Here is a 24,043-nt window from a genome sequence, read left to right as displayed (position 1 = left end):
TGAAACCAAATAAATTCCAACCACAGTACTGTTAAAGTACTTATTCGAGACGGCTCAGGGAATCCCTCTGTTGGTTCATCCCAGAGATCATACTCTGTGGTAGTCTGGAATATAAAACTCTTACAATTTAGTTAAAATTATTACCTTTATTTACCAATGGCATCAAAGTTACACTATAACATAGATATCTACAAGCCAGACTTGAGTTAAGGTTCTAAAACCATTAGCTGGGTAGCAGCGCCAGCTCTTACTTCTAAGAGCTGTCTCAGGCTACCCCCTCCCACCCCCCCCCACCCGCCCTTTATTGCTGCAAACAAGCTGTCTTTATTAAAATTACAAAAACGCTACATGTCCTTAATCAGATAAGCAACAATAAAATGGCAAAAGTTTGCAGAGGAAGAGAAACTCGTTGACAGGTCTGTATACGCTTGACTAATTAAGCTACATGCGCATCCAAGTGGGAAACCTTGATCCAGCCAGGCCCCAAATGTTCAATTACTTTGGCTAGTACATCATAATGAGAGACTAGTCTAAACTATGTGGAAAAGGTTATGGGGTCACCTCGCTCAGCTAACATGTCCAGTATCATTGTCCTACAAAATGGCTATTTCATTTAAAATCATCTTAGATTCCCAAAATGCAACTTCAATTCATAACATTCCCGGATCTCGAGCTCCAGGGAACAAACACACACATTCAATCCACGACAAGCCAATGTTCACTCAAATCAGACCATAAAGGATTAATCGAGACTAATCTAGACAGATGATCCTGTCTGCCTGTCTGTCTCTCTCTCTCTCCATTCAGTGAATGTAATTGACAGAAGGTGGTTTTCTAACTCTCACTCACACATGAACACCTTCCAACTTTCAGCCTGTGTGTTTTCCTAGCCTTAAAGGGTAATGAGACATTCACTTCCCAGAACAGTCAAGATGAGGGAATGAGCTTCATAAACTCAAATCTGCTCAAGTGTAATATACATGAAAATGTATCAGAATTGTTCTACTACATGCACATTCCCCTCAGCTTATTCAATTACAAGTTCTTTTCCAATTGAGTATAAGTTTTGTTTAGCGACTTCAATATCACCATAATTTTTAGTTATCCAACACCCTGTGAAATATGTGTGCCTCCAGCCTTTGGCATGAGGAGGAAGTACTGCCACACATTCAACAAGTGAGTCTTATTTACACCAATCCATTGACACTAAGAACAGATGTCCCCAATTCTTCTGAACAAGCATTTTCCCGCATTCCCTGTAGCAAATGTGTCACATCCAAGGCTACACACTCCCATAGTACAGCAGTGTTTCACACCACTGAGTATGTCACCTATAGAGGAAATGAAATGTCAGCAAACCAAATTCACACCTTGGTGAACATAGCCACAACAACTCAAATCCATATCCAGCAATATTCTGGTAAATCTTTCAGAACCCTACCATCGCTAGAAACCTAACCGCCTCCCCTGGACATTTAATGGCATTATTGAGTCCCATCATTATTGACATCTTGGGAGTAACAATTGATCAGAAAATGAACTGGAGTATTCATTTCAGTTGCATTCTGAGGCAGGTAATTCATCTCCTGACTCCCCCAAGCCTGTGCAGCTTTGACAAGACACAAGGGAGGTTTTGCTAAAACTACATTAGCCACTGGTCAGACCACAGCTGGAAAACCGTAAACTGATTTGGGCCCCTTATCTAAAAAAAATAAACTAACATTGCAGGCAGTCTAGAGAAGGTTCACTATGAAGGGATTGCTTTATGAGATGTTCAGTTGTAATCATTGGAATATAGAAGTTGAGAGGCCAGTTTATTGAAACATACAAGATTCTCAGGGGACTTGACAGCATTAATGGAGAGGTTGGTCCTAGACTCTCCCACAAGGGAAAACAATGGGCATAATCCCAGATAAGGGGTCAGACAAGTAAGACAGAGATGAGAAGGAATTTCCTCCTTTAGAGGATAGTGATTTTTTTTTTCTGCAGACAGCTTTTTAGGCTGGGGAAATTAGGTATATTCGTGGCTGAGAAAGACAGATTCTTATTAGGAAGTTTTGAGAAGATTTGTAGCACCAGTTGAGGTTCTGGATTTGGTTTGCTCGCTGAGCTGGAAGGTTTGTTTTGAGACGTTCCATCACCATACAAGATAACATCTTCAGTAAGCCTCCGGACGAAGCACTGCTGGTATTTCCTGCTTTCTACTTATATGTTTGGGTTTCCTTGGGTTGGCAATGTCATTTCCTGTGATGATGTCATTTCCTGTTCTTTTTCTGAGGGGGTGCTAAATGGGGTCCAAGTCAATCTGTCAACCCTCTCTCACTAGTTTTCTTACATACAGATAAGGAAGGACATCACTTCAACTGGGACAACACATCCACCCTTGGACTAGCCAAACAGAAACATGCACAAGAATTCCGAGAAGCATGCCATTCCACCTGGAACTCTATCAACAAACACATTGACTTGGACCCCATTTACCACCCCATGAGAAAATGTACAGGAAATGACATCGCCAACCCAAAGAAACCAAAACATATAAATAGAAAGCAGGAAACATCAATAGTGCTTTGTCCAGAGGCTCACTGAAGATATTACCTAATATTGTGATGATGAAACATCTGAAAATGAACCTTCCAGCTCAACAAGCAAACCTACATCCAGACTTGTATTAATAACAGAATCTGTGGTTATGTGGCAAAAGCAGGAAAAAGAAGTTGAAGATTATCAGATCAACCATGATATCAATGAATGGCAGAGCAGACTCAATAGACTGAATGGCCTACATCTTGTGGACCGATACCCTCTGCAGTGTATGTACCATATGCAGCAACAACTCACTAAGGCTCCTTTGACAACCTCTATGGAGGAGAAAGACAAGAGCAGCAGATACTGTACATAAGAACACCACTATCTGCAAGTTCCCTCCAAGCCACACACCATCTTGACTTGGAACTACATCACTGTTACTTCACTTTCCAAATCCTGACATTGCTCCCCTAATAGCAATTGCAGTACATGGGACTGCAGTGTTTCCAGAAGGTGGCTCACCACTGCCTTCTCCAGGATAATTGGAATGGGCAATAAATACTAGCCCAGTTAGCAACATCAACAACCCATGAAAGAAAGTTTTAAAAGATGTACACAGCTGGGGTCTTTCCCATTTGTTTGTTAGGCTGATTGTGGATGGCATATTTATATAACTTTGTTATCTTGTCAGAGACCATTCATAACTAAATGTGACAGAACACAAGGACTTTGATCTGATCCATTAGTTGTGGGATCTATTATCTTTTTTGTTACATGCTGCTTCCACTATTTATGTTGCATGGACTCGTGCATTGCTGCTTTTCCAGGTTGGCAAAGTTTATGTTTGCCTGCTACGGTCTTTGTCATGCCCTTCTACACTCTTCATTAACCAATAGTTGATCCCTTGATGGTCATAGCTGAAAACTGTGTTGCTGGAAAAGCGCAGCAGGTCAGGCAGCATCAAAGGAGCAAGAGAATCGACATTTCGGGCATTAGCTCTTCTTCAGGAACGTCGATTCTCCTGTTCCTTTGATGCTGCCTGACCTGCTGCGCTTTTCCAGCAACACATTTTTCAGCTCTGATCTCCAGCATCTGCAGCCCTCACTTTCTCCCTTGATGATCATAGTAAACTGAGAGATATATTAGGCTATGAGCTTACAAATGCAGTTGAAATAAAAAGTTTTGCTGTTGATGACCTGCAATGCCTCATGAAATGCTCAATTGAAACCACACTCCCAATGTTAGTACAAGACTGTAGATTTTTGCGAGGAGCAAATTGTAAGGTCAACAGGGCACATGTCTTTGTCATGTTGATTCCAATACCTGGGTTGTTGCTGGGCTGTCTATTCTCATTATACTTTGTCATGGTAACTTGGTACAACTGAGGGGCTTGCTAGTTCATTTCAGAAAGAGCAAATAAGAGTGAACACATTGCTGTGGCTCTGGAGCTACATGGAGGTCAAACCAGGTAAGGTCAGCAAACTTTCTTACCTAAAGGACATTATTGAACATGATGGCCCTTACAATTCATGAATTACATTTTCACCATTACTGTGATAGCTTCTTTGTAAATTATAAATTAGTTCTGAATATCATTTTAAAAATTTTAGTGAGTGGAAATCATTTGGGACATCCTATGGTCATGCATGTTCTGTTATTCTTTCTTCATCTGATAGACATCAGATGAAAATTAAGCAACATAGCAATAATGAAACGGTCCAGCAGACATAATTTGTGAACCCTGAAGTCTTTGTTATACAGAATCATAGCTAGCGAGTTAGGCACGCTGGCCATAAACCAAGCAAACAGCTTCTCACAACTATATTCCAGACTTGAAATGTTGTGTCAAGCTGGACAAATACAGCTCAACAACCAAAGTACCAGACTGTGACAAAATCAATGTTGTTAATTGTCAGACTGAAGCAGTGAAGTTCAGTGACAGAGAAACAAGCCAACATTCCATAAGAGTCAAACTGGAGCAGTGAATTCCAATGACCTCATTGCAAATCTCAAAGCAGCGCAACCTCACTGGTTCTATTGTCCAGCCCAACACTGACAAGAGATCAGGGGCTTGTCTGCTAGCGACAAAGAGACTCTACTTCTTCAGCCAAAACAACCAAACCTGGCTAATGACATGCAATATCACTGATACTGCTCTCTGGTTGTAAGGTTGTTTCATTCAAGTTAAATTATGCAGGCTGTTAGACTAGTGAATTGTATTTCCACCCAATATTTGGATTAATCTACAGAAATTGACTAAAACAAGTTTGTACCCAGAAGATTAGACATGAAAATAACAAGATGTCATCACAAAAAGAGCTGATCATTTTTGACAATGAAACTATCTATACAAATGCATAAGTTGAATAACACCTATTATAATAAATAGGGTATGTAATGTCTCATTAAACTTGTACATATCCTTTCAAATGCAACTGACCAGAAATCTCAAATGTTGAATGACAAATGGATTCTCACCATCTCACAACAGAAATATTTATTTTCACATCTTGCTGATGTTTCAGCATGATTCAGGGTTGTCAATCCTCTAGAACTGTTATGTGTCTCCAGGAAATTTAAAAAAAATCTTCTGGCTACTGCCACAAGAAAGAATCTGAGAGAAGTAGTAGGGAAGTAAAAATAATGTATGTGAAAGAAATTTCAAATGAGTCTCACTCTGTTGTTTCTGCCCTAGACTACTGCAATTGTGTTTCGCTGTCATGCATTTATCTAGTTCCGTTCTGAAAGTCATGGTTGAATATGCCTACAACACCCTTTTAGATATTCTGTTCCAGGTCATTATAACTCAATGTGTAAAATAATTCTCTCATCTCAACTGATTCTGTTGACAATCGTCCTAAGTTTCTGTCCTCTGGCTACCGACATTCCTGGCGGTGATTCATATGTTTTTCTTTGGTTATATGGCCTGGAAATAATCATGGTCAGCTGGTGTTGGGTTGTGATGCCAATCGAACAATGAATAAACTGCTCCTTGTTCAACAACTAATATGGTCAGATTTGCTGTTCAGTGGTACTCTGCTCATTGTATAGCATTGATGAAACAAACTTGTTAGTTCATTCTTTTAAAGCAAACTGAGAGGTTGCTTTGTTTTCATCTTTACTGAATACAAATCCACAAGTACCAGATAGATTTAACTCACTGTGTGGAGTTTCTGGGACTTGGAGTTTTAAGTGACATTTGAAGCTTAGGGAGCAATCCCAGCCAATATTACTTTTCAGCTTGCACGTATAACACCATATTGAATTTAACCTAATCATAACTGGAAGAAAGGGTACATAGCTGGGTACACATATCAGTAAATCATGTATAGCTGCTACATTTTAAAGGCACTGTCTGTAGGGGGCGCAGTGAACACTATGATACATATAGGTCAAGTAACATAAGAGTCAGAGAGCTGTACAGCACTGAAACAGACCCTTCGATCCAACTAATCCATGCTGACCAGATATCCTAAATTAATTTAGTCCCATTTGCCAGCACCTGGCCCATATCGCTCTAAACCCTTCGTATTCATATACCCATCCAAGTCCTTTTAAATATTGTAATTTTACCAGTCTCCACCACTGCATAGAATCATAGAGATGTACAGCATGGAAACAGACCCTTCGATCCAACCTGCCCACGCTGACCAGATATCCCAATCCAATCTAGTCCCACCTGCCAGCACCTGGCCCATATCCCTCTAAACCCTTCCTATTCATATACTCATCCAAATGCCTCTTAAATGTTGCAATTGTACCAGCCTCCACCACTTCCTCTGGCAGCTCATTCCATACATGTACCACCTTCTGTGTGAAAAGGTTGCCCCGTAGGTGTCTTTTATATCTTTCCCCTCTCATCCTAAACCTATGCCCTCTAGTTCTGGACTCCCTGACCCCAGGGAAAAGACTTTGCCTGTTTATCCTATCCATGCCCCTCATAAATTTTGTAAACCTCTATAAAGTCACCCTTCAGAGTCCAACGCTCCAGGGAAAACAGCCCCAGCCTGTTCAGCCTCTCCCGCCTCTCCCTCTGGCTCAAATCCTACAACCCTGGCAACATCCTTGTAAATCTTTTCTGAACCCTTTCAAGTTTCACAACATCCTTCTGATAGGATGGAGACCAGAATTGCACGCAATATTCCAACAGTGGCATAATTAATGTCCTGTACAGCCGCAACATGACCTCCCAACCCCTGTACTCAATACTCTGACCAATAAAGGAAAGCATACCAAATGCCTTCTTCACTATCCTATCTACCTGCAACTCCACTTTCAAGGAGCTATGAACCTACACGTCAAAATCTCTTTGTTCAGCAACACTCCCTAGCACCTTACCATTAAGTGTACAAGTCCTGCTAAGATTTGCTTTCCCAAAATGCAGCACCTCACATTTATCGGAATTAAATTCCATCTGCCACTTCTCAGCCCATTGGCCCATCTGGTCAAGATCCTGTTGTAATCTGAGGTATCCCTCTTTGCTGTCCACTACACCTCCAATTTTGGTGTCATCTGCAAAATTTACTAACTGTACCTTTTACGCTCGCATCCAAATCATTTATGTAAATGGCAAAAAGTAGAGGACCCAGCACCGATCCTTGTGGCACTCCACTGGTCACAGGCCTCCAGTCTGAAAAACAACCCTCCACGCTCTACCTTGAGCCAGCTCATTCCATACATGCACCACCCTCTGCATGAAAAAGTTGCTCCTTAGGCACCTTTTAAATCTTTAACACAACCCCTCAAAGAAATTTTGTCTTGAGCCTGAGTCAGAAGTGACAGTGGTAGTTACCTCGCCGAGCCTACCTTGACAGCAGTCTGTCAAAATACGATTTTAATGTCCACTTCTTTTTCTTGAGTAGTACGGTACTATTTCCATTGCTGCTGTAACTGAATTGTGGATGTACTGAACTATATATCCAACAAACATCTATTTGTCCTCCTCTCACTGGCTTTATATAGAGCTACTCCCACCTGCCTGATCGACTCCACTTAGCAGCATTTTCAAATTTTAAGATAATAGGTAGGAATAGGGGGCAGCACCGGATCTCACTCTATCATGCAGTCCATTGACACCAGTCTGCCACTCAATAAGATCACTCCTGAACTCCTACTTTAGCCATTCTTTGACCACTATTCCTGCATTACCCCACTATCATTTGATTTGTTTTTGGCCCTATTATTCTTCGCATCCTGTCCACAAACTTGAACAGAACTGATTCAAGGTCTCGGAATACAGTTCCAGCATCCACTATTCCCCTGAGACAGCAATTAATTCTGCTCAAAGTCCTTAGTCGTCTCTCGATCTGATGTTGTCTAGAAAGTAGCAACTCCAGTTCATGGTCCCCGCACACAACTTTACACACATTTCCTTTTGCAGAATTCAGTATTCATGGGAATTTATTTCTCTGCTTTTCATCTGCTGACCTTCTCATTCTCCCTCATCTCTTGTGCATCCATCTTTCCCAAATCCTTCTTTCCCTCTTTCTCTTCTTCCCATGCCTCTTCCATCCTTCTCTTCTGACCAATACAACTCAAGTGGTGAGTTGAATGGGTAATGAAATGTTAAATCATTAGATTGCTAAACTAGATTGAAAGATACTTATACATAGGTAGCCATTAGAAATACGACAATTTTGTGTTTCAAAAGTTTCCAATTCCACTCGTTGTTCTCATTCCATAATATCTACAGCACACATTAGTCACTGACATCTGCCTCAGACACATTCCTAACCTACTTTGTTAGAATTAGAGAAAGTTACACAAGGTGCCATTCAACCAGCAGATGTGCCAACTAAAAACAGCCAAGTGCTTAATCCCACTGGCTCCTAGGTCTCAGCTCCGCCTGGGCCTGGGCCTGGATCCTCAGCTTCCTGACCCACAGACCGCAATCACTAAATTAGATGACGGCACCTCCTCCACGAAAATCCTCAACAGCAGAGCCCCACTAGGGTACGCATTCAACCTCCTACTGTACCTCCTGTAGACCCACAGCAGTGTGGCCAGATTTTCCATGAACTCCATCGACTAGTTGGCTTACGACATCAGCATTGTAGACTGATATTAAACAGAGATAGAATGCTTGGTGATGTGAAGCAATGATGACGATGACAATCTCTCTCTCTCTCTCTCTCTCTCTCTCTATGTCAGCAAAACAAAACTACTAATCATTGAGTTCAGGAAGAAGGACACGCTTCTATCTATGTCAAATGATGGATAGAGTCGAGAATATCAAGTTCCTAGGACCAAAACACTGTCCTGAATCTGTCATGTAGATGAGATGGTCAAGGCGGCACTTCTTTCTCAAGAGGCTTAGGAAGTTCGACACGTCCATAAGGATCCTCACCAAACTTTACAGATGCACCACAGAAAGCATTCTATCTGGGTGCATAATGGCTTGGTATAGCAATTGCTCTGCCCAGGACAATAAACTACAGAAAGTTGTATACACAGCCCAGAACATCACGAAAGCCAACATCTCTTCCATGTGCTCCATTTAGATATCCTGTTACCATGGAAAGGCTGCCAAAGATCCCTCACACCCTGGTAATACTTTCTGCCAACCTCTTATGTCAGGCAGAAGATATAGGAACTTGAACATACATACCAAAAGATTCAAGAACAGCTTCTTCCTTACTGTTATTAGATTGCTGAAGAGATCGCTCTAATTTCAAATCTAATATTGGCTGCACAAAAGCAAGATCATAACCTTTAATGTCTCACTTTATCTAAATACCTTATGATCTGTATGTCCTTGTATGTTATGATCTCTCTGTACTGCCTGCAAAGCAAAATGTTTCATTGTACTTAAGCACGTGTGACTACAATAAATTGAAATCAATAGCTCTATAGCACATGGCACTTCAGTGCATAATCCATTTTTTAAAAAAAAAACACTGAATGAGCTTTATGTCTCTAATTGTATTTCATCATCTCAATTCCCAGATCCTCAGCACCTTCAAGGTGTAAACAAATTCTCCTGACCTGCCATCTAATACATCTAACATTACTTTCACTCAAATTGTCCCCTACCCTGTTTTTTCACCTCTCCACTGAGAGAACTAGATCCTTCTCCTGGGTCCTCATGATTTCATTCGTCTCATTTAGATCCCAGCCTCAACCCCTCTGTTCCAAGAAAGGAAACCTAGCCAAATCAATATTTTCTGATAATACAGTTGAAAATGGAAACTTATTTTTGTTTCAAATTTTCCTCTTTTACTAATCAGGACAATTTACAAGCATACTAATTTAGAGGATGCTGACTGGTTGGCAAGTACAGTCTGAATGGTAGAGTCACTGCCATGGAGAATACACCTCCAGTTAATAATGATTGGCAGTTAATTGCCAGGAATTATTTACATTTTAAAACAGGCAAGTTGGCCCTGATATGTAAAGGCATTGTCCTGAGAAATTAACCAGTAAAAGGCTTGTTGAGTTGAAACAGACACAGTGCATGCTTGTTTCTTTTTGTTCACAAAGGACAGGGTCTGTATATAAATGTATGTAGTCTCCAGGACACAAAGCCATGCCACACTGCAAGCCTGACAGTTTTTCCTGAATTGACTTTCTGCATAATTCTTCACACACAATGATGAGCCAGCAAATATTGTCCAATTACTGACTAGGTACAGTCAGCATCTTGCTTGTTGTGATCAGGTGAAGAAACTTGCTGATAGACATGGTCCATTAGTCTCTTGGACAGTTGAACTGCATGCCTAACATCATCCCTGCACTGAAATTCATATAGCATTAACTTGTGCGATCGGCAAAACGCCTTTTTGGCTTGATAGCAGCATCCTATTAGTGGCAAACACTACTCATGTTAATACACCATAATAGCAGTGGGAAACAACCCATTAGATGTTGCTACTACCTTTTGTTCAAACCTGTGTGTGCTACCTTACCCTTCCAAGGTAATCTGAGGTAGACCGTGCACTTTCCAGGACCAATAATGATGACCCAAGAACCATCATGAGTTTGCACAACATACAATGAAAAAAATGCCAACTAGCCATTATCCTGCAACATAGCTCTAATGTGCTCTATTTCACTACACATTGAGTTCAATGAATACTCCATTTGCAAAACCAACAATACATGAGATGTTATTCCGCAACTAGACAACATTTGTTGTATAATCCCAAGCATACAAAGAATTGTGCTGACAACTAAATTATAATTGTCATTTAGGCTCAATGTGGCACACTTGCATGTACTAGAAGCTACATATCTTAAAACATAAGACACTCACCTTTTGCAGTCAGAAAAAAAATGTACTTGCATTATAACTGATCCAACTCAACTTAATAGGTGATAGCCATTCTCTGGTTCACTTATGAGAGCAATACCTTAAGCAATCTGAGTCAACCTGCTTGCTTTAAAATTTAAACAAAGCCTGGATGTTAACTGTCAGTCATCATTCCACATGGCAATGCCCCTACCGATAATAATCCACTTGCCAAACAGCATTAAACCTTAAATACCCTTAACTGTGTATTCTTGCAAATTGTCCTGATGAGTACAAGATAAAAAGCTTTGGCAAAACACACCTTTTTTCAGCACTACTCAAGTGCTTTCCTAGCAAACATCTATTTATAGCAATAATTCACCAGTCCTAGTAGCAATGTTATAAATCTCTTCTGTGCACTCTCCAGTGTGATGAAAACATTTCTGTAATTCTGTAAGCATAACTCTGCACAGTACTGCTGCTGCATGGTCTTTAAAACGTTAGACGAATTGATTTTGTAAAAAAATGAAAAGGGAGATACACAACAAAGCAGAACTTAAAGAAACAATTGGCCTCTGTTCTTGATTATAAGTGATCTTTTTGGCAGCATCACTGGCACAGAGTCTTTGAATAAACAAAATGCCTGTCAGCTGCTTTACCTAAAAATAAAATTACTGGGGAAAGCATTCAACACTGTTGAAGTTTCATAGTGTCGCGGAGGTTCACAATCAACTTGGTTACTATAGTGTTAAGAAAATAGTGTTTTTAATGCGGTAAATAACGAGAAACTGTTTCTACTAGCTGGAGAATTGATCATCAAGGGCAATAAATTTACATTAAATGTAGCAGAAGAACCAGAGGTAAGATAAGGAAAATTGTCTAATGCAGTGAATTATTATCAGGAACACACTACCTGAATGGGGGCCAGAAATAGTAACTTTCAAAAGGAAATTTGATGTATACATATAGAAAATGGGAGCAGGAATAGGCCATTTTGCCCATCAAGTGTGCTCCACCTCTTAATCTGATCAGGACTGATCCTCTAACAGCACGCTGTACTCCTGTCTGACTCCTTGACACCTTTGGCCTCCAGAAATCTCAAATATATTCAGTGCCTTAGCTTCCACAGCCTTCTGTGCTGGACAGTTCCAGTTCACAACCCCAGTGAAGACAAATTCTCCTCACCTCACCCTGAAATGGACTACCACATATCCTGAGACCATGACTCTTTCTCTGGACCATCCAACCGGAGGAAACATTATCCCTGCATTCAGTCTGTCCTGTTTTGATGAAAAATTTAAGTTTCATTTGAGGCCCAGTTGACAAAAATCCCTCCTCATATCACAAAGTTACTATCTCAGGATCAGTATGATGAAATGTGACTGCATTCTCTGTATAGTGAATATGTCTTTTAGCAAAGGAGACCAAAAACGGCACACATTTTTCTAAGTGTGGTGTCACTAAGGCCCTTACAGCTGCAACCAGACAACCTTACTCCTGTACTCAAAACCCTCTTGCAACGAGGACCAACATATCATCTGCATACTTCCTTTCAATGATTGGTGTGCAATGACACTTTGTAAATTAATATTGCCCAGTCTGTCACCAGTTTAATGTTACTCAGCATTCTGCTTTCAGTACTGAAGGTGAACAACTTCACACTTACCTTTGCTTTACTGCACCTGAGCACGCACAGTTTCAGTGGAACAAAATCTGGATAATGTTCAGGCTTGGACCAAAAAATAGCAAGTAACATTCACAACATACAAATGTTACGCAATGACCACTTCCAACAAGAATGAATCTGACCACTACCACTTGTCAACGGTATCAGTGAATCCCCCTCTATCAATAGCTTGGGGGTTATTTCTGAGGTTTGAGACTCTTTTGAATGCCTTGCCACAGAGAGATATGGGATCAGGTTCCCTATGCACATTTAAGACTGGGATACATAGATTTTGATCAGTAGGGGAATCAATGATTACAGGGAAAGGGTAAGAAAGCAGACAGTTGGATCAGCCATGATCTTATTGAGTGATAGAACAGGCTCAAAAGGGCTAAATGGCCTTCTATTCCTACGTCTCAGTGTCTTTTATGGATACTATGGTTATCAGAGCACGTCTAACCTGAAGTGAATCAGACTGGTTTAAAGACTGACATCAGGAATTCTGGGGACCAGAGGAAGTGCTGAAGTCAGTCATCCACCTTGCACTTCTGCAGGGTATTTGCATTAAGGTGTTGGTTTCTTTCCATTTTTGAGAATAAATATTTTTGTGTAACCTTCTCCTGAGCTATTTAATTGTCTAGCACCATTCATGAATGGAGCTGCGAGGGCTGAAGAACTTGGATCCATTGCTGTGAGATTGCTTAACCTATTACATACTGCTTTCATTATTTGGCACATAAATAGTTTAGTGTTGTAGCTTCAGCAAGTTGACACCTCATTTTTAGGTCTGCCTGACATGCCCAATTGCACTCTTTATTGAGCCAGGATTTACCTATTGCTTTGATGTTAATGGCATGACCGGCCATGATTGGTTGACTATGGTTTAATACAATTCTACTGCTGATGATCCATAGTGCTTCATTGATATCCGCAATTTGCTAGGCTCCATTCAACACAGTGGCACCACATGGACATTGTCCCAAGATTGTGAGATGGTCACTCGTGCTGATATTATCATTGACAAATGCATTTGTGACATCCAAGATTGAGGATGAAGTTAAGTAAGCTTTGCCCTCGTTAGTTCCTTCATCACTTACCACAGACACTATGTGGTAACTATGTGCATTAGGACTCAGCCAGCTCGGTCAGTAGTGTTGCTGCTGAGCCACTCTTAGGTGATGAACATTAAAGATCCCTGCCCTGCACCCAGACTGCATTATGTCCTTGCCATCCTTAGTGCTTCCTCCAAGTAGTACATGGGGGATAGTAGACTGTAACCAGAATGTTTCCTTTCCCCTGCCTGACCCAAAGTCATGAGGCTTCTAAAGTCAATGTTGAGGACCCCAAGACAATTCCCTCCCTACTATATACCACTGCATCAGAGAGGTCTGCCAAGCCTGTGGGACAAGGCATAGCCAGAGAGTGATGCTGGCATCTGGATTGTTAGCTGTATGGTATGATTCAGGTAGTATGAATATATTGGGCTATTGCTTGATGAGTCCATGAAATAAAGGAGCCAGGTGACTGAAGCTCAATAGATCTGGGATTGCTGTTGCCATTGCCAGTACTTCGATGGGTGGTCTTTCCCGTTTAAATTCTTTAATTTGAGATGACAGTTAAAAGTCAACTGCAATCTCATGTTTGGAGTCAGAGGTCGGTCTTTTTCCTTCTTTCAGGGAAATTAGTAAACCAGATGGGATTATAAATAGCGATCAACAATGGCTTTCTTCTTTATCCACAAATGAGAGGTGGGCATCACTGAGTGGCCAGCACTTATCGCTCAGGTGAGTTGTTCAAAGTATGTCCAGTTTAATATAGTGATAGCGCCATCCAACACAATGGAGGGACATCATCGCTACAAGGACTGTGTCGTGGTTACTTGCTGATACTGTCATGGACAGATGCACCTGCAGCGAGCAAATCAAGAAGGATGAAGTCAAGTGTGTTTTACCCCTTTTGTCTCCCTTGGGCACTGACTGTTTCAATGCAACGAGACAAGTTTCAACTAACCAATCAACACTCTCAGGTTCATTTCTCAGGGCAATGCCTCGACCAGGGTCAACATGCCTGGTTTCAACTTGAAACGAAGCTTAGCAGTTAACAATCAGTCATTACTAACTAGCATATTGGTAAAGGCAATTCCTCTACCAGAGTGCACTTGCTATCCAACCAGCATTCTCCTTTCATACTTGCAAGATGAAATACTTCGACAAGATGTGGATTTTTTTAGCCATACTGGTCATTCTGCTAGAACTCGCATTTCATTAACACGATTGACGAATTGGGGACAGTTTCTATAGCACGTACTTTGAAAACTGAAGGCTCTAACGCAATTAGAGTCTTCGAGTCATAGAGACATACAGTGTGGAAACAGACCCTTCAATCCATGCCGACAAGATATCCCAACCCAATCTCGTCCCACCTGCCAGCACCCAGCCCATATCCCTCCAAACCCTTTCTATTCAAATACCCATCCAAATGCCTCTTAAATGTTGCAATTGTACCAGCCTCCACCACATCTTCTGGCAGCTCATTCCATACACGTACCACGCTCTGCGTGAAAAAGTTGCCCCTTAGGTCTCTTTTATATCTTTTCCCCTATCACCCTAAACCTATGCCCTCTAGTTCTGGACTCCCCGACCCCAGGGAAAAGACATTGCCAATTTATCCTATCCATGCCCCTCAATTTTGTAAGCCTCTAACGTCACCCCTCAGCCTCCGATGCTCCAGGGAAAACAGCCCCAGCCTGTTCAGCCTCTCCCTGGCAACATCCTTGTAAATCTTTTCTGAATACTTTCAAGTTTCACAACATCTTTCTAATAGGAAGGAGACCAGAATTGAATGCAATATTCCAACAGTGGCCGAACCAATGTCCTGTACAGCTGCAACATGACCTCCCAACTCCTGTACTCAATACTCTGACCAATAAAGGAAAGCATACCAAACGCCTTCTCCACTATCCTATCTACCTGCGACTCCACTTTCAAGGAGCTATGAACCTGCACCCCAAGGTCTCTTTGTTCAGCAACACTACCTAGGACCTTACCATTAAGTGTATAAATCCTGCTAAGATTTGCTTTCACAAAATGCAGCACCTCGCATTTAGCGGAATTAAACTCCATCTGCCCCTTCTCAGCCCATTGGCCCATCTGGTCCAAATCCTGTTGTAATCGGAGGTAACCCTCTTCGCTGTCCCACGACACCTGCAATTTTGGTGTCATCTGCAAACTTAACTCTTATGCTCCCATCCAAATCATTTACGTAAATGACAAAAAGTAGAGGGCCCAGCACCGATCTTTGTGGCACTCCACTGCTCATAGGCCTCCAGTCTGAAAAACAACCCTCCTCCACCACCCTCTGGCTCAGAAGACAGTTCTGTATCCAAATGGCTAGTTCTCCCTGTATTCCATGAGATCTAACCTTGCTAATCAGTCTCCCATGGGGAACCTTGTCCAATGCCTTACTGAAGTCCATATAGATCCCATCTACTGCTCTGCCCTAAATCTTCTTTTTACTTCTTCAAAAAAATCACGTATGTGAGACATGATTTCCCACACACAAAGCCATGTTGACTATCCCAAATCAGTCCTTGCCTTTCCAAATACATGTACATCCTGTCCCTCAGGATTCCCTACAACAACTTGCCCACCACTGAGGTCAGGCTCACTGGTCTATAGTTCCGTGGCTCGTCTTTAGCGCCCTTCTTAAACAGTGGCACATTTGCCAACCTCCAGTCTTCTGGCACCTCACCTGTGACTATTGATACAAATATCTCAGCAAGAGGCCCAGCAATCACTTCTCTAGCTTCCCACAAAGTTCTCGGGTACACCTGATCAGGTCCTGGGGATTTATCCACCTTTAACTGTTTCAAGACATCCAGCACTTCCTCCTCTGTAACATGGATGTTTTTCAAGATGTCGCCATCTATTTCCCAACAGTCTATATCATCCATATCCTTTTCCACAGTAAATACTGATGCAAAATATTCGTTTGGTATCTCCCCCATTTTTTGTGGAACCACACAAAGGCCACCTTGCTGATCTTTTGAGGTGCCCTATTCTCTCCCTAGTTACCCTTTTGTCCTTAATATATTTGTAAAAACCCTTCGGATTCTCCTTAATTCTATTTGCCAAAGCTATCTCATGTTCCCTTTTTGCCCTCCTGATTTCCCTCTTAAGTAAACTCCTACTTCCTTTATACTCTTAAGGATTCACTCAATCTATCCGGTCGATACCTGACATATGCTTCCTTCTTTTTCTTAACCAAACCCTCAATTTCTTTAGTCATCCAGCATTCCCTACCTACCAGCCTTCCCTTTCACACTGACAGAAATATACTTTCTCTGGATGACATTGCCAACACCTGAAACACCGTTCCTAAAGTGCAATTTTTCGATAATGCGGGGTTGCACAAGAACGCATGCATCACATTATAGAAGAACAACCTGTATTCAAATTCTCTTCAACAAATCCTCGCTTCTTGTTGGTAATGCTTTGCAGGTAACTATTGAGGCACAGTAATTAAGACTTTAAAAATAAGGAAGTTGGTCAAGTATATACAACAGCCAATTCTGCATCTAGTTTTCAAATCTCAACCTCTTTGCCATCTCTGCCACTTCATTCAGTTACAAGTGTTCACTATTTCTGCACTCTTAATTCTCTCTTCCCAGTTTTCATTGCAATTTGAAGTTGATTACCAAAGGATGAGGCTCCAAAAATCCCCTCCAAAACACTAAGACACTCCTTAGAACTTGCTTTTGGTCAGGGTTTTTGTCATATACCAACATCTCTTCATCTGGCTCAGTGTCAAATTATATTTAATGCTCTGTGAAGTGTCTTGGGACTTTCTGCTGGAACTGATACATCAATGTTCATTTTTCAATATAAAGGAACCTGTAATTAGAGAAGACAGTTCCAGTTAACAAGCCAACGCCAGCCTTTGCAAGCTTCATTTCCTGCTGTAATTTCTACAATTGACTCGCCATAATGTCAACTTACCAGGTCCTCATGTTTAATTTGGATGACAATGTGGTTTAAAGGTTACAGTAAGATTCAATAACCAAGCTCAATGATCAAGTTCACCAGTAGCTTTTCCATTTTCTTAGCTTCACTTGAAATAAAATATCTTAAAAAGAACAAGACATGCTTCTTGCTTTAAATACTTTTTAATGTTTTTAATGTTGGAGAACAGAAACACATCCTCATTTTCTACATTATAGGAAAGTGTCGAGTACAGAGCAGTACACAAGCCATCTAAAACTTTGGCATTCCCATGCCACAGAGAGCAATGGTTTATACACACACAGCAAGCACAGGTATCTAAGAGAACAAACTCACAATACAATATTCTGCTAAAAGTGCATCTTTGAAGTTAGTAACAAGTTTTTATTGTTTAAACCATAATAACAATTATTCAATTAAGGAATGACTCATTAAAAGGCCAAGGTAATCACATAAACGTTTAGTTTCTGCTCAACAATGGTTAAAGCTGCCTGTGGTTCAGTGGACATGTGCACTATATGGCAGAAGACCGAACTATGCAGACCACCAAATTTGTGCTTGTACTTGATTTTAGCCATGGCAACAATAGACAAAGTACACAAATAAAACATTCTCTAATCTTGATCATTATTCAATGGTCCCTGCTGGTACGTGCACATTTCAAGTTATGATATCAGATTTTTCCTTCATGCCTTTCACTTAATGAGTCTGCTCATACAATATCTAGACTGCAAATGAAAGTTGACTACTTGGAAAAGCTACCTAACAGTTTCTTGAAAATGAACCCTTGGCACAGGTGGAAAAAAAAAGCTGGCCAGAGGTTTACTGCAGAAATTCTGCTGAAAGGAATTTTCTGCTAGCTGAAGTATGAACAAGATAAGTGGGCTCCTCAGCCCAAGGGATATGCTAAAGACTTGCACTTGTATAGCATCTTGACTTCTGCTGTATTGACAACAGAAGAGCAGGACACATACTTCAACAAAACGTTTAGGATAATGTTATTAGTACTGTGAATGATCAGATAAGTAATTGTGTTCATGGAGATAAATATTGGCCAGGACACTGGGGAGAACTTGCCTGTTCCTGGAAATAGCGTTATGTGAGTTTTTACAACTACCTGAACAAGCAGACAGGTCTCTGTCTTCCTATCAGATGGAATCCTTAACAGTGTGTTGGATTTGGCTTTTACACACACTCAGACCCTGGGGGTGGGGCTTCAACCTGGAGAACTTGGGTTCTGAGGCAAGAGTACTACCAAATGAGCCATAGCTGACTTTCATACCTGTAGTGTTCCCCCCCGCCCGCCTAAACATTCATCAACTGATAGGAATTACTTGACAACAAGTAGATTTTAAAGTTGTAAGTAGTGAAACAACTATTAGTTTGCACAGAATCAGTTTGACAAACACCAAATGAAAGAAGCAACCTGTTGACTTGGTTTGCTTTGCTTGCGTCAAGTGACTTGGTAGTACAAGGACTAACAAAGCCCAGAAGAATAAACATCAAGTAGTGAAGGAAGCAAGAATGGAAAAATCTAGGAGATCTTGCTTCAGTCTGTCATGGATGTTTCAATCCATGACAGTACAGGTAAGAGTGGCTAACATGTAATCCTTTTGCGGACTAAGCCTGCATTCTCACTAAGGGTGCCTTCTATAATTTGTGCAATAAACATCTTAAATGAGATAAATTCAGAACAGATCAAGCAGCTAAAAACTGGCATGTATGGGACACTGTGGGCCATAAGCAGCAGCATGATTTTCAACCACAACCCAAAACGGCCCAGAATACCCCTTTCACTACCATTGTCATCGGACCAGGGGATCAACACTGGTTTAAAGCAGAGTGCAGGAAAATATGCCAGGATTACCAGAAAAAGAACGAACAAAAGTACACTCAGAATCACTGAGTTGTTTCTGGAGAAATGAACATCTACTTAAAGGACAGTGTAACATCTGTCAAGAGGGCTTTTAGTTGTTTTACAGGAGAAAGGGGAAGTTCTACTCTGTGGTTTGAAGTACAAATACCTGCAGGAAGTGTTTAGTCAAATGCTCTGAATTGATTTGTAGTAAAAAAAAAATGAATGGGAAATTTTGTTTTGATTTTTTTCAGCTATTAACTGGAAATCCAAAATTTTTTTGAAAATTAAGGATCATAGCATTGTCAAATTCAGTGTGTATAAACATTCTGCTGTTATCTCATTAATATCAAATATTTTCTTAAAATAGGAATAAGCTCCACACCCAAAACACATCACCAAATTTCTGATCTATTGGTGTTTTAAGGGAAAGGATAATGACACGTGGTTGTCTTCTTCTGGGAACTTGTTATAGACTTTCCTTACTATATGTTTTGTTCATCAGTCCCCTCCCCTTGGAGAAGCAACTGGAGGGCCTATTGACTCAACAGATGACTGTGCTAGTGCATTCACAAGTCTTTTCTACTACGAGTTATACAGCTCCTCACTGGTTTTTAAGATTACTTGGCTCAGTGCTGCAATGTGACAATGTGCCTGTGATGATGGGATTGGAAATGGCTTAGTCCATGGGCGGTATCAAAGTATAATTCATAAATTAATTGAATGATGGGGTAACTTTGCTCAATGTGCATTTGCAGCAAAGTTCAAGTTTATGCACAGGTTACACAAGGGAAAGAAAATAGTTAGAAATTCTTCAACATGACCGATGCCATTCTTTCAACCACTCAGTGCAGAAATTCCTATCATATGTCTCAAATAATATTTCACTCCAAATACAATATCAATTTTATTTGTAAGTCTACAAGTAAATCAGGGGGAAAGAGAGAAACTAAACTCAATCTACATACGAGTCCAAAGCGCAAAATTACTTGCAAGGCCAGGTGTTTGGGAAAACACTGGTAACCATCAAGAATAGACAAAAGCATGAAGAAAAAAAAAACTGCAAAATGGATCTCATTCAAGTCAGCAAGTCAACACCAACATTACTGGCTTCAAGCAAATTTCTTTTCAACCAAAATAGACTGAGGAAGTAAGGATGCTGTCTCAGACTAGAGAAATGAGCTCCAGAAACTGTGGAGAACTCAATTCTCCGACACAGATCAAATCTAGCCACTTTGTAATTGTATTATGGTCTTATAGCTCATGTATTTTGTTACATGACACATTGTTTAAAACATACGTGATTACCATCTGGTTATTTTGGAAAGAGGTCAGAGGGCAGAAAAACGCTTCATAGATGAACACTGTCTATAAAATGTCCATTTTAACTCCTCCTCAAACAAATAACAGTCTCAAACGCAGTTACAGGTTTTTGAGTGGCATCACACTGTACATTCATTCACAAACAAACTGAATGGAACCAAGTTAAAATCTGTCAAATATCCCATCTTCCATTATACAGACGACAAGTGGGATATAAATTGCAGCACCTGGTCTTCCACATAAGAGATAATCTGGCTCTCTGGAGCATTCACTTCACCTTCCAAGCAAAAACAGACAAGTGAAGATCTAATGATCAAAGCTTCACTGTAGAACCACATGACTGACTCCAACTGCCACCTTCAACATTGTCATTGTGAATCAATGTGTAACATCACACGATACACTGCAACAATTCAAGGAACTTGTTACACCACCTTCCAAACTTGCAATCTCTACCACCTCAAAAGGACAAGAGCAGCAAAGACATGGGAACACAACCAATTCCAAGTTCACCTCCAAGTCACGCACCATCCCAACATACAAATATACCATTAATCCTTCACAAACACTGCATCCAAATCCTGAAACTCCCTTTATCACATCACTGACATTTATAGATTAATTCCAGGTGCCTCCTGTTATTCCCCTATGCTCCTGGTCTGGAATAGTTGGCAAAGATTGAAGACTTTGCGCAGAGGTTTCTGGATTCAGGTCATTGATATAAACTCAAAATATTTGTCATCCTAGTGCCATGAGATCCCATTCAGTACTTGCCCGCACTCTAATATAATTCTTATTGAGTACTCAGTTGTTTGCCAGTTTACTGTCATAGGATTTCTAAAAGTCAAAATGGAGAGAGAAAACAAAAAAAAATGCATTCTTTGCCAAGTTTAAAATTCACAAGAATGCTTGACTGATGCCCATTTCATTCCGATTTGAAGCACCTTATTTAAAAGGAGTGAAGAGTTCCGAAAGAAACTGTTTAGGTTACTAAACAGCAGAGAACCCAGTAACTATGCAAATCCACACTGGACGTGGAGGTCGTTGTAACATTTATAATAGGGCGATGTATAATCTGTCACAGTAATTTACCTTACTCGTGCACAGCCAGAGGGGAGATGGAAACAAAGCAGAACTGTTGAAATGTGACTGGAGTTACACTGCTGGGCTCATTGTTCTGCATACATAAAGTTCGCTAAGTTTATCCGCTGACTACCTGTTATATGCCATAAAAGAAACAAAGTACTTTATAAGTTACATGTGTAAAATGTGTATCCACCGTAACTAAAATTCAAGAGCCAGTACAAGGCAGTAGTTTCAAATATATGGAGATACTAAGCAGCTAAATCCATACACAATATTGATTAAAATCTAGTTGAGAAGCTATTTAACACCTGGATAATTAAATTAAAGTCTACTTGCACTTTCCTATGAGAATTGTTTCTGCTGAATCATGACAACAATAGTCAATTGATAAAACTCCCATGGGATCTAAGTTCTGGAACCTGTGACGTTCTGTCAGACTGATATGGTGCTTCTTGCCCTGCTTCTTTCATTTCTGCTCTTTTGCATTCAGGGGATATTAGTTTTGTGCAATTTGATGTACTATTTCTCAAATATTATGGTGAAACCCATTTACAATTCACGCAGTGTCAGGAATTCATTTAGTTTAGTTTTGAAGAGCTGTAAAATGTAAACAGGAAAACACAGGAATGGGAGGCTGCTTGTCCCATATGCCCTCCACCTCACCAGTCTATGGGACCCAAACTCCTGAAGATAAATCCTACACGTACTTCTTGATCTTCAAAAAGGTAATTAAGCAAAATTCGAAGACATATCCATTGTCACATCATTCAATCAGAGCCTACTGCCTTCAAGTTGACAATTCATTGCCCATCAGCAAATGGGCAAACCATTGTCTTATGCACTTTTAACCACCTCAGTCCTAGCTAACCATATGTTTAAGTCCCAACTGGACAGTTACCTTGCTGGTTATCTGACAGGGTAAATGCATTTGCGAAGATGCAATTGCCCAAAAATATAAGGAAATAAAACAAATAATAGACTAAATTGAGAGGAAAGTGATTTGGCCAAGACAAAAGGATAGGGAAGGAGTACTAATCACAAAAGGTTTACAGTTTTGCAATTCCTAAGTATTTAGCAGACTGTCTATTAATCAAAAATGCAGTTTAATCTTAACCTTTTCATCTTAACCTTTAGTTTTCATTTGCCCTTCAATATGCCTTCACATCATCCAATGCTTCTCAAAAATGAACAGAGTGTTTTGCTCAATCATTCTTCCTAGTAACATATATTCAGGAGAAAAGAATCAAAAATATGATCTTGGTTTACTGTTTATCTTATTAAGTAACTTGCATATTGTTGGTCATTACTTCACGGGAAAAAAAGAAACAGCCATGGTGACTCAATTTACTCTTGAAAATTGTGCCATCGTAAAGCTGCTGGGACTGGCCTCATTACTCACTCACTTGCTTTCAGGGCCTCTAGTTTCAGAAAAACCAAAAATTTGCTCGCCTCTACCAAATCACAACAGATATTGAGAAAACTGGTCCCAATACTTCAAAGCTGCAATGCTCCTCAGTAATTAGCCCTGTAATATGCACAGATGGGAAGATATTGTACAGATCTCTAGAGGCCTTATAAATTAGTGATTTATGGTTTATTTTAATAAATAAAGTCACAAACTTAGTAGATCCTCTGAACACTGATCAGTAACAATACATATGACAGTTATAGAGTTACCGCTCCAGTCGTACCAAGAAAACAAAAGTATACATGGTACGTTGATTCAACTGTACAATAATGCATGGGAATGTAGATTAAGGAATAAAAGTTTCAGTGAGAACAGTTTGTAGAGACCCTCTGTTTATACTCATAGGACATGTTAAATTTTTACTCACATGCAAATAGTCGGTATGCAGTGAAAATGAGATTCAAAAATCATCATACAGATAGGCCTCAAGACCGATTTTACAATAATAGATGCACCAATATATGACAAACTTGTCAAGCACGCAGAGCTTTGACTACCAAGTACAGGACCACATACGCCAGACTGGACTTTGAAATCTTGCCTCTTAGTTGCATCCCGCCCCATAAGTAAAACTAAACACTTGAAATACAAATCAAAATGAAGAGGTGGGTATTTCTTTGGACAACTGTACGTATCTCTGGAAGTTGAAATCTAATTCACTAACAGTTCCATAAGTATTCTCATATGAAAGTGCTGTGAAGGAACAGAACACAATCTAGTGCATGACTACTATGCATCATCTCCAAACACGTCATTCTGTTTGCGCTTCATGTTCTCAAAGTCGAAGTCTGTGCCTGTCATTCGCTTGTAAATGCTTTTTATGTCATCACAAGTTGTCTCAAAATGGGTGGTGGCATCATACGAACTTGAGATAAAAACCTGTAAGTAA

General features: G+C 40.3%; 1 protein-coding gene across 1 annotated transcript in view; it reads right to left on the bottom strand.

Moving 5' to 3' along the window:
• Window positions 1-17,567: 17,567 nt before the first annotated feature.
• The window catches only part of LOC122558830 (rab GDP dissociation inhibitor alpha), a 53,336-nt gene continuing 46,860 nt past the window's right edge, over window positions 17,568-24,043 (bottom strand). Inside the window, exon 11 of the mRNA XM_043707642.2 lies at window positions 17,568-24,033. Coding sequence (XP_043563577.2) covers window positions 23,884-24,033 — 150 coding nt within the window. The 3' untranslated portion in view covers window positions 17,568-23,883. The remainder of the gene's footprint in view (window positions 24,034-24,043) is intronic.

Source organism: Chiloscyllium plagiosum, unplaced genomic scaffold, assembly GCF_037043375.1.
Source record: "Chiloscyllium plagiosum isolate Xiang-an unplaced genomic scaffold, Cpla_swu_hap1 HiC_scaffold_14, whole genome shotgun sequence".
Classification (NCBI taxonomy): domain Eukaryota; kingdom Metazoa; phylum Chordata; class Chondrichthyes; order Orectolobiformes; family Hemiscylliidae; genus Chiloscyllium; species Chiloscyllium plagiosum.
This window is presented reverse-complemented; position numbering and strand designations above follow the sequence as displayed.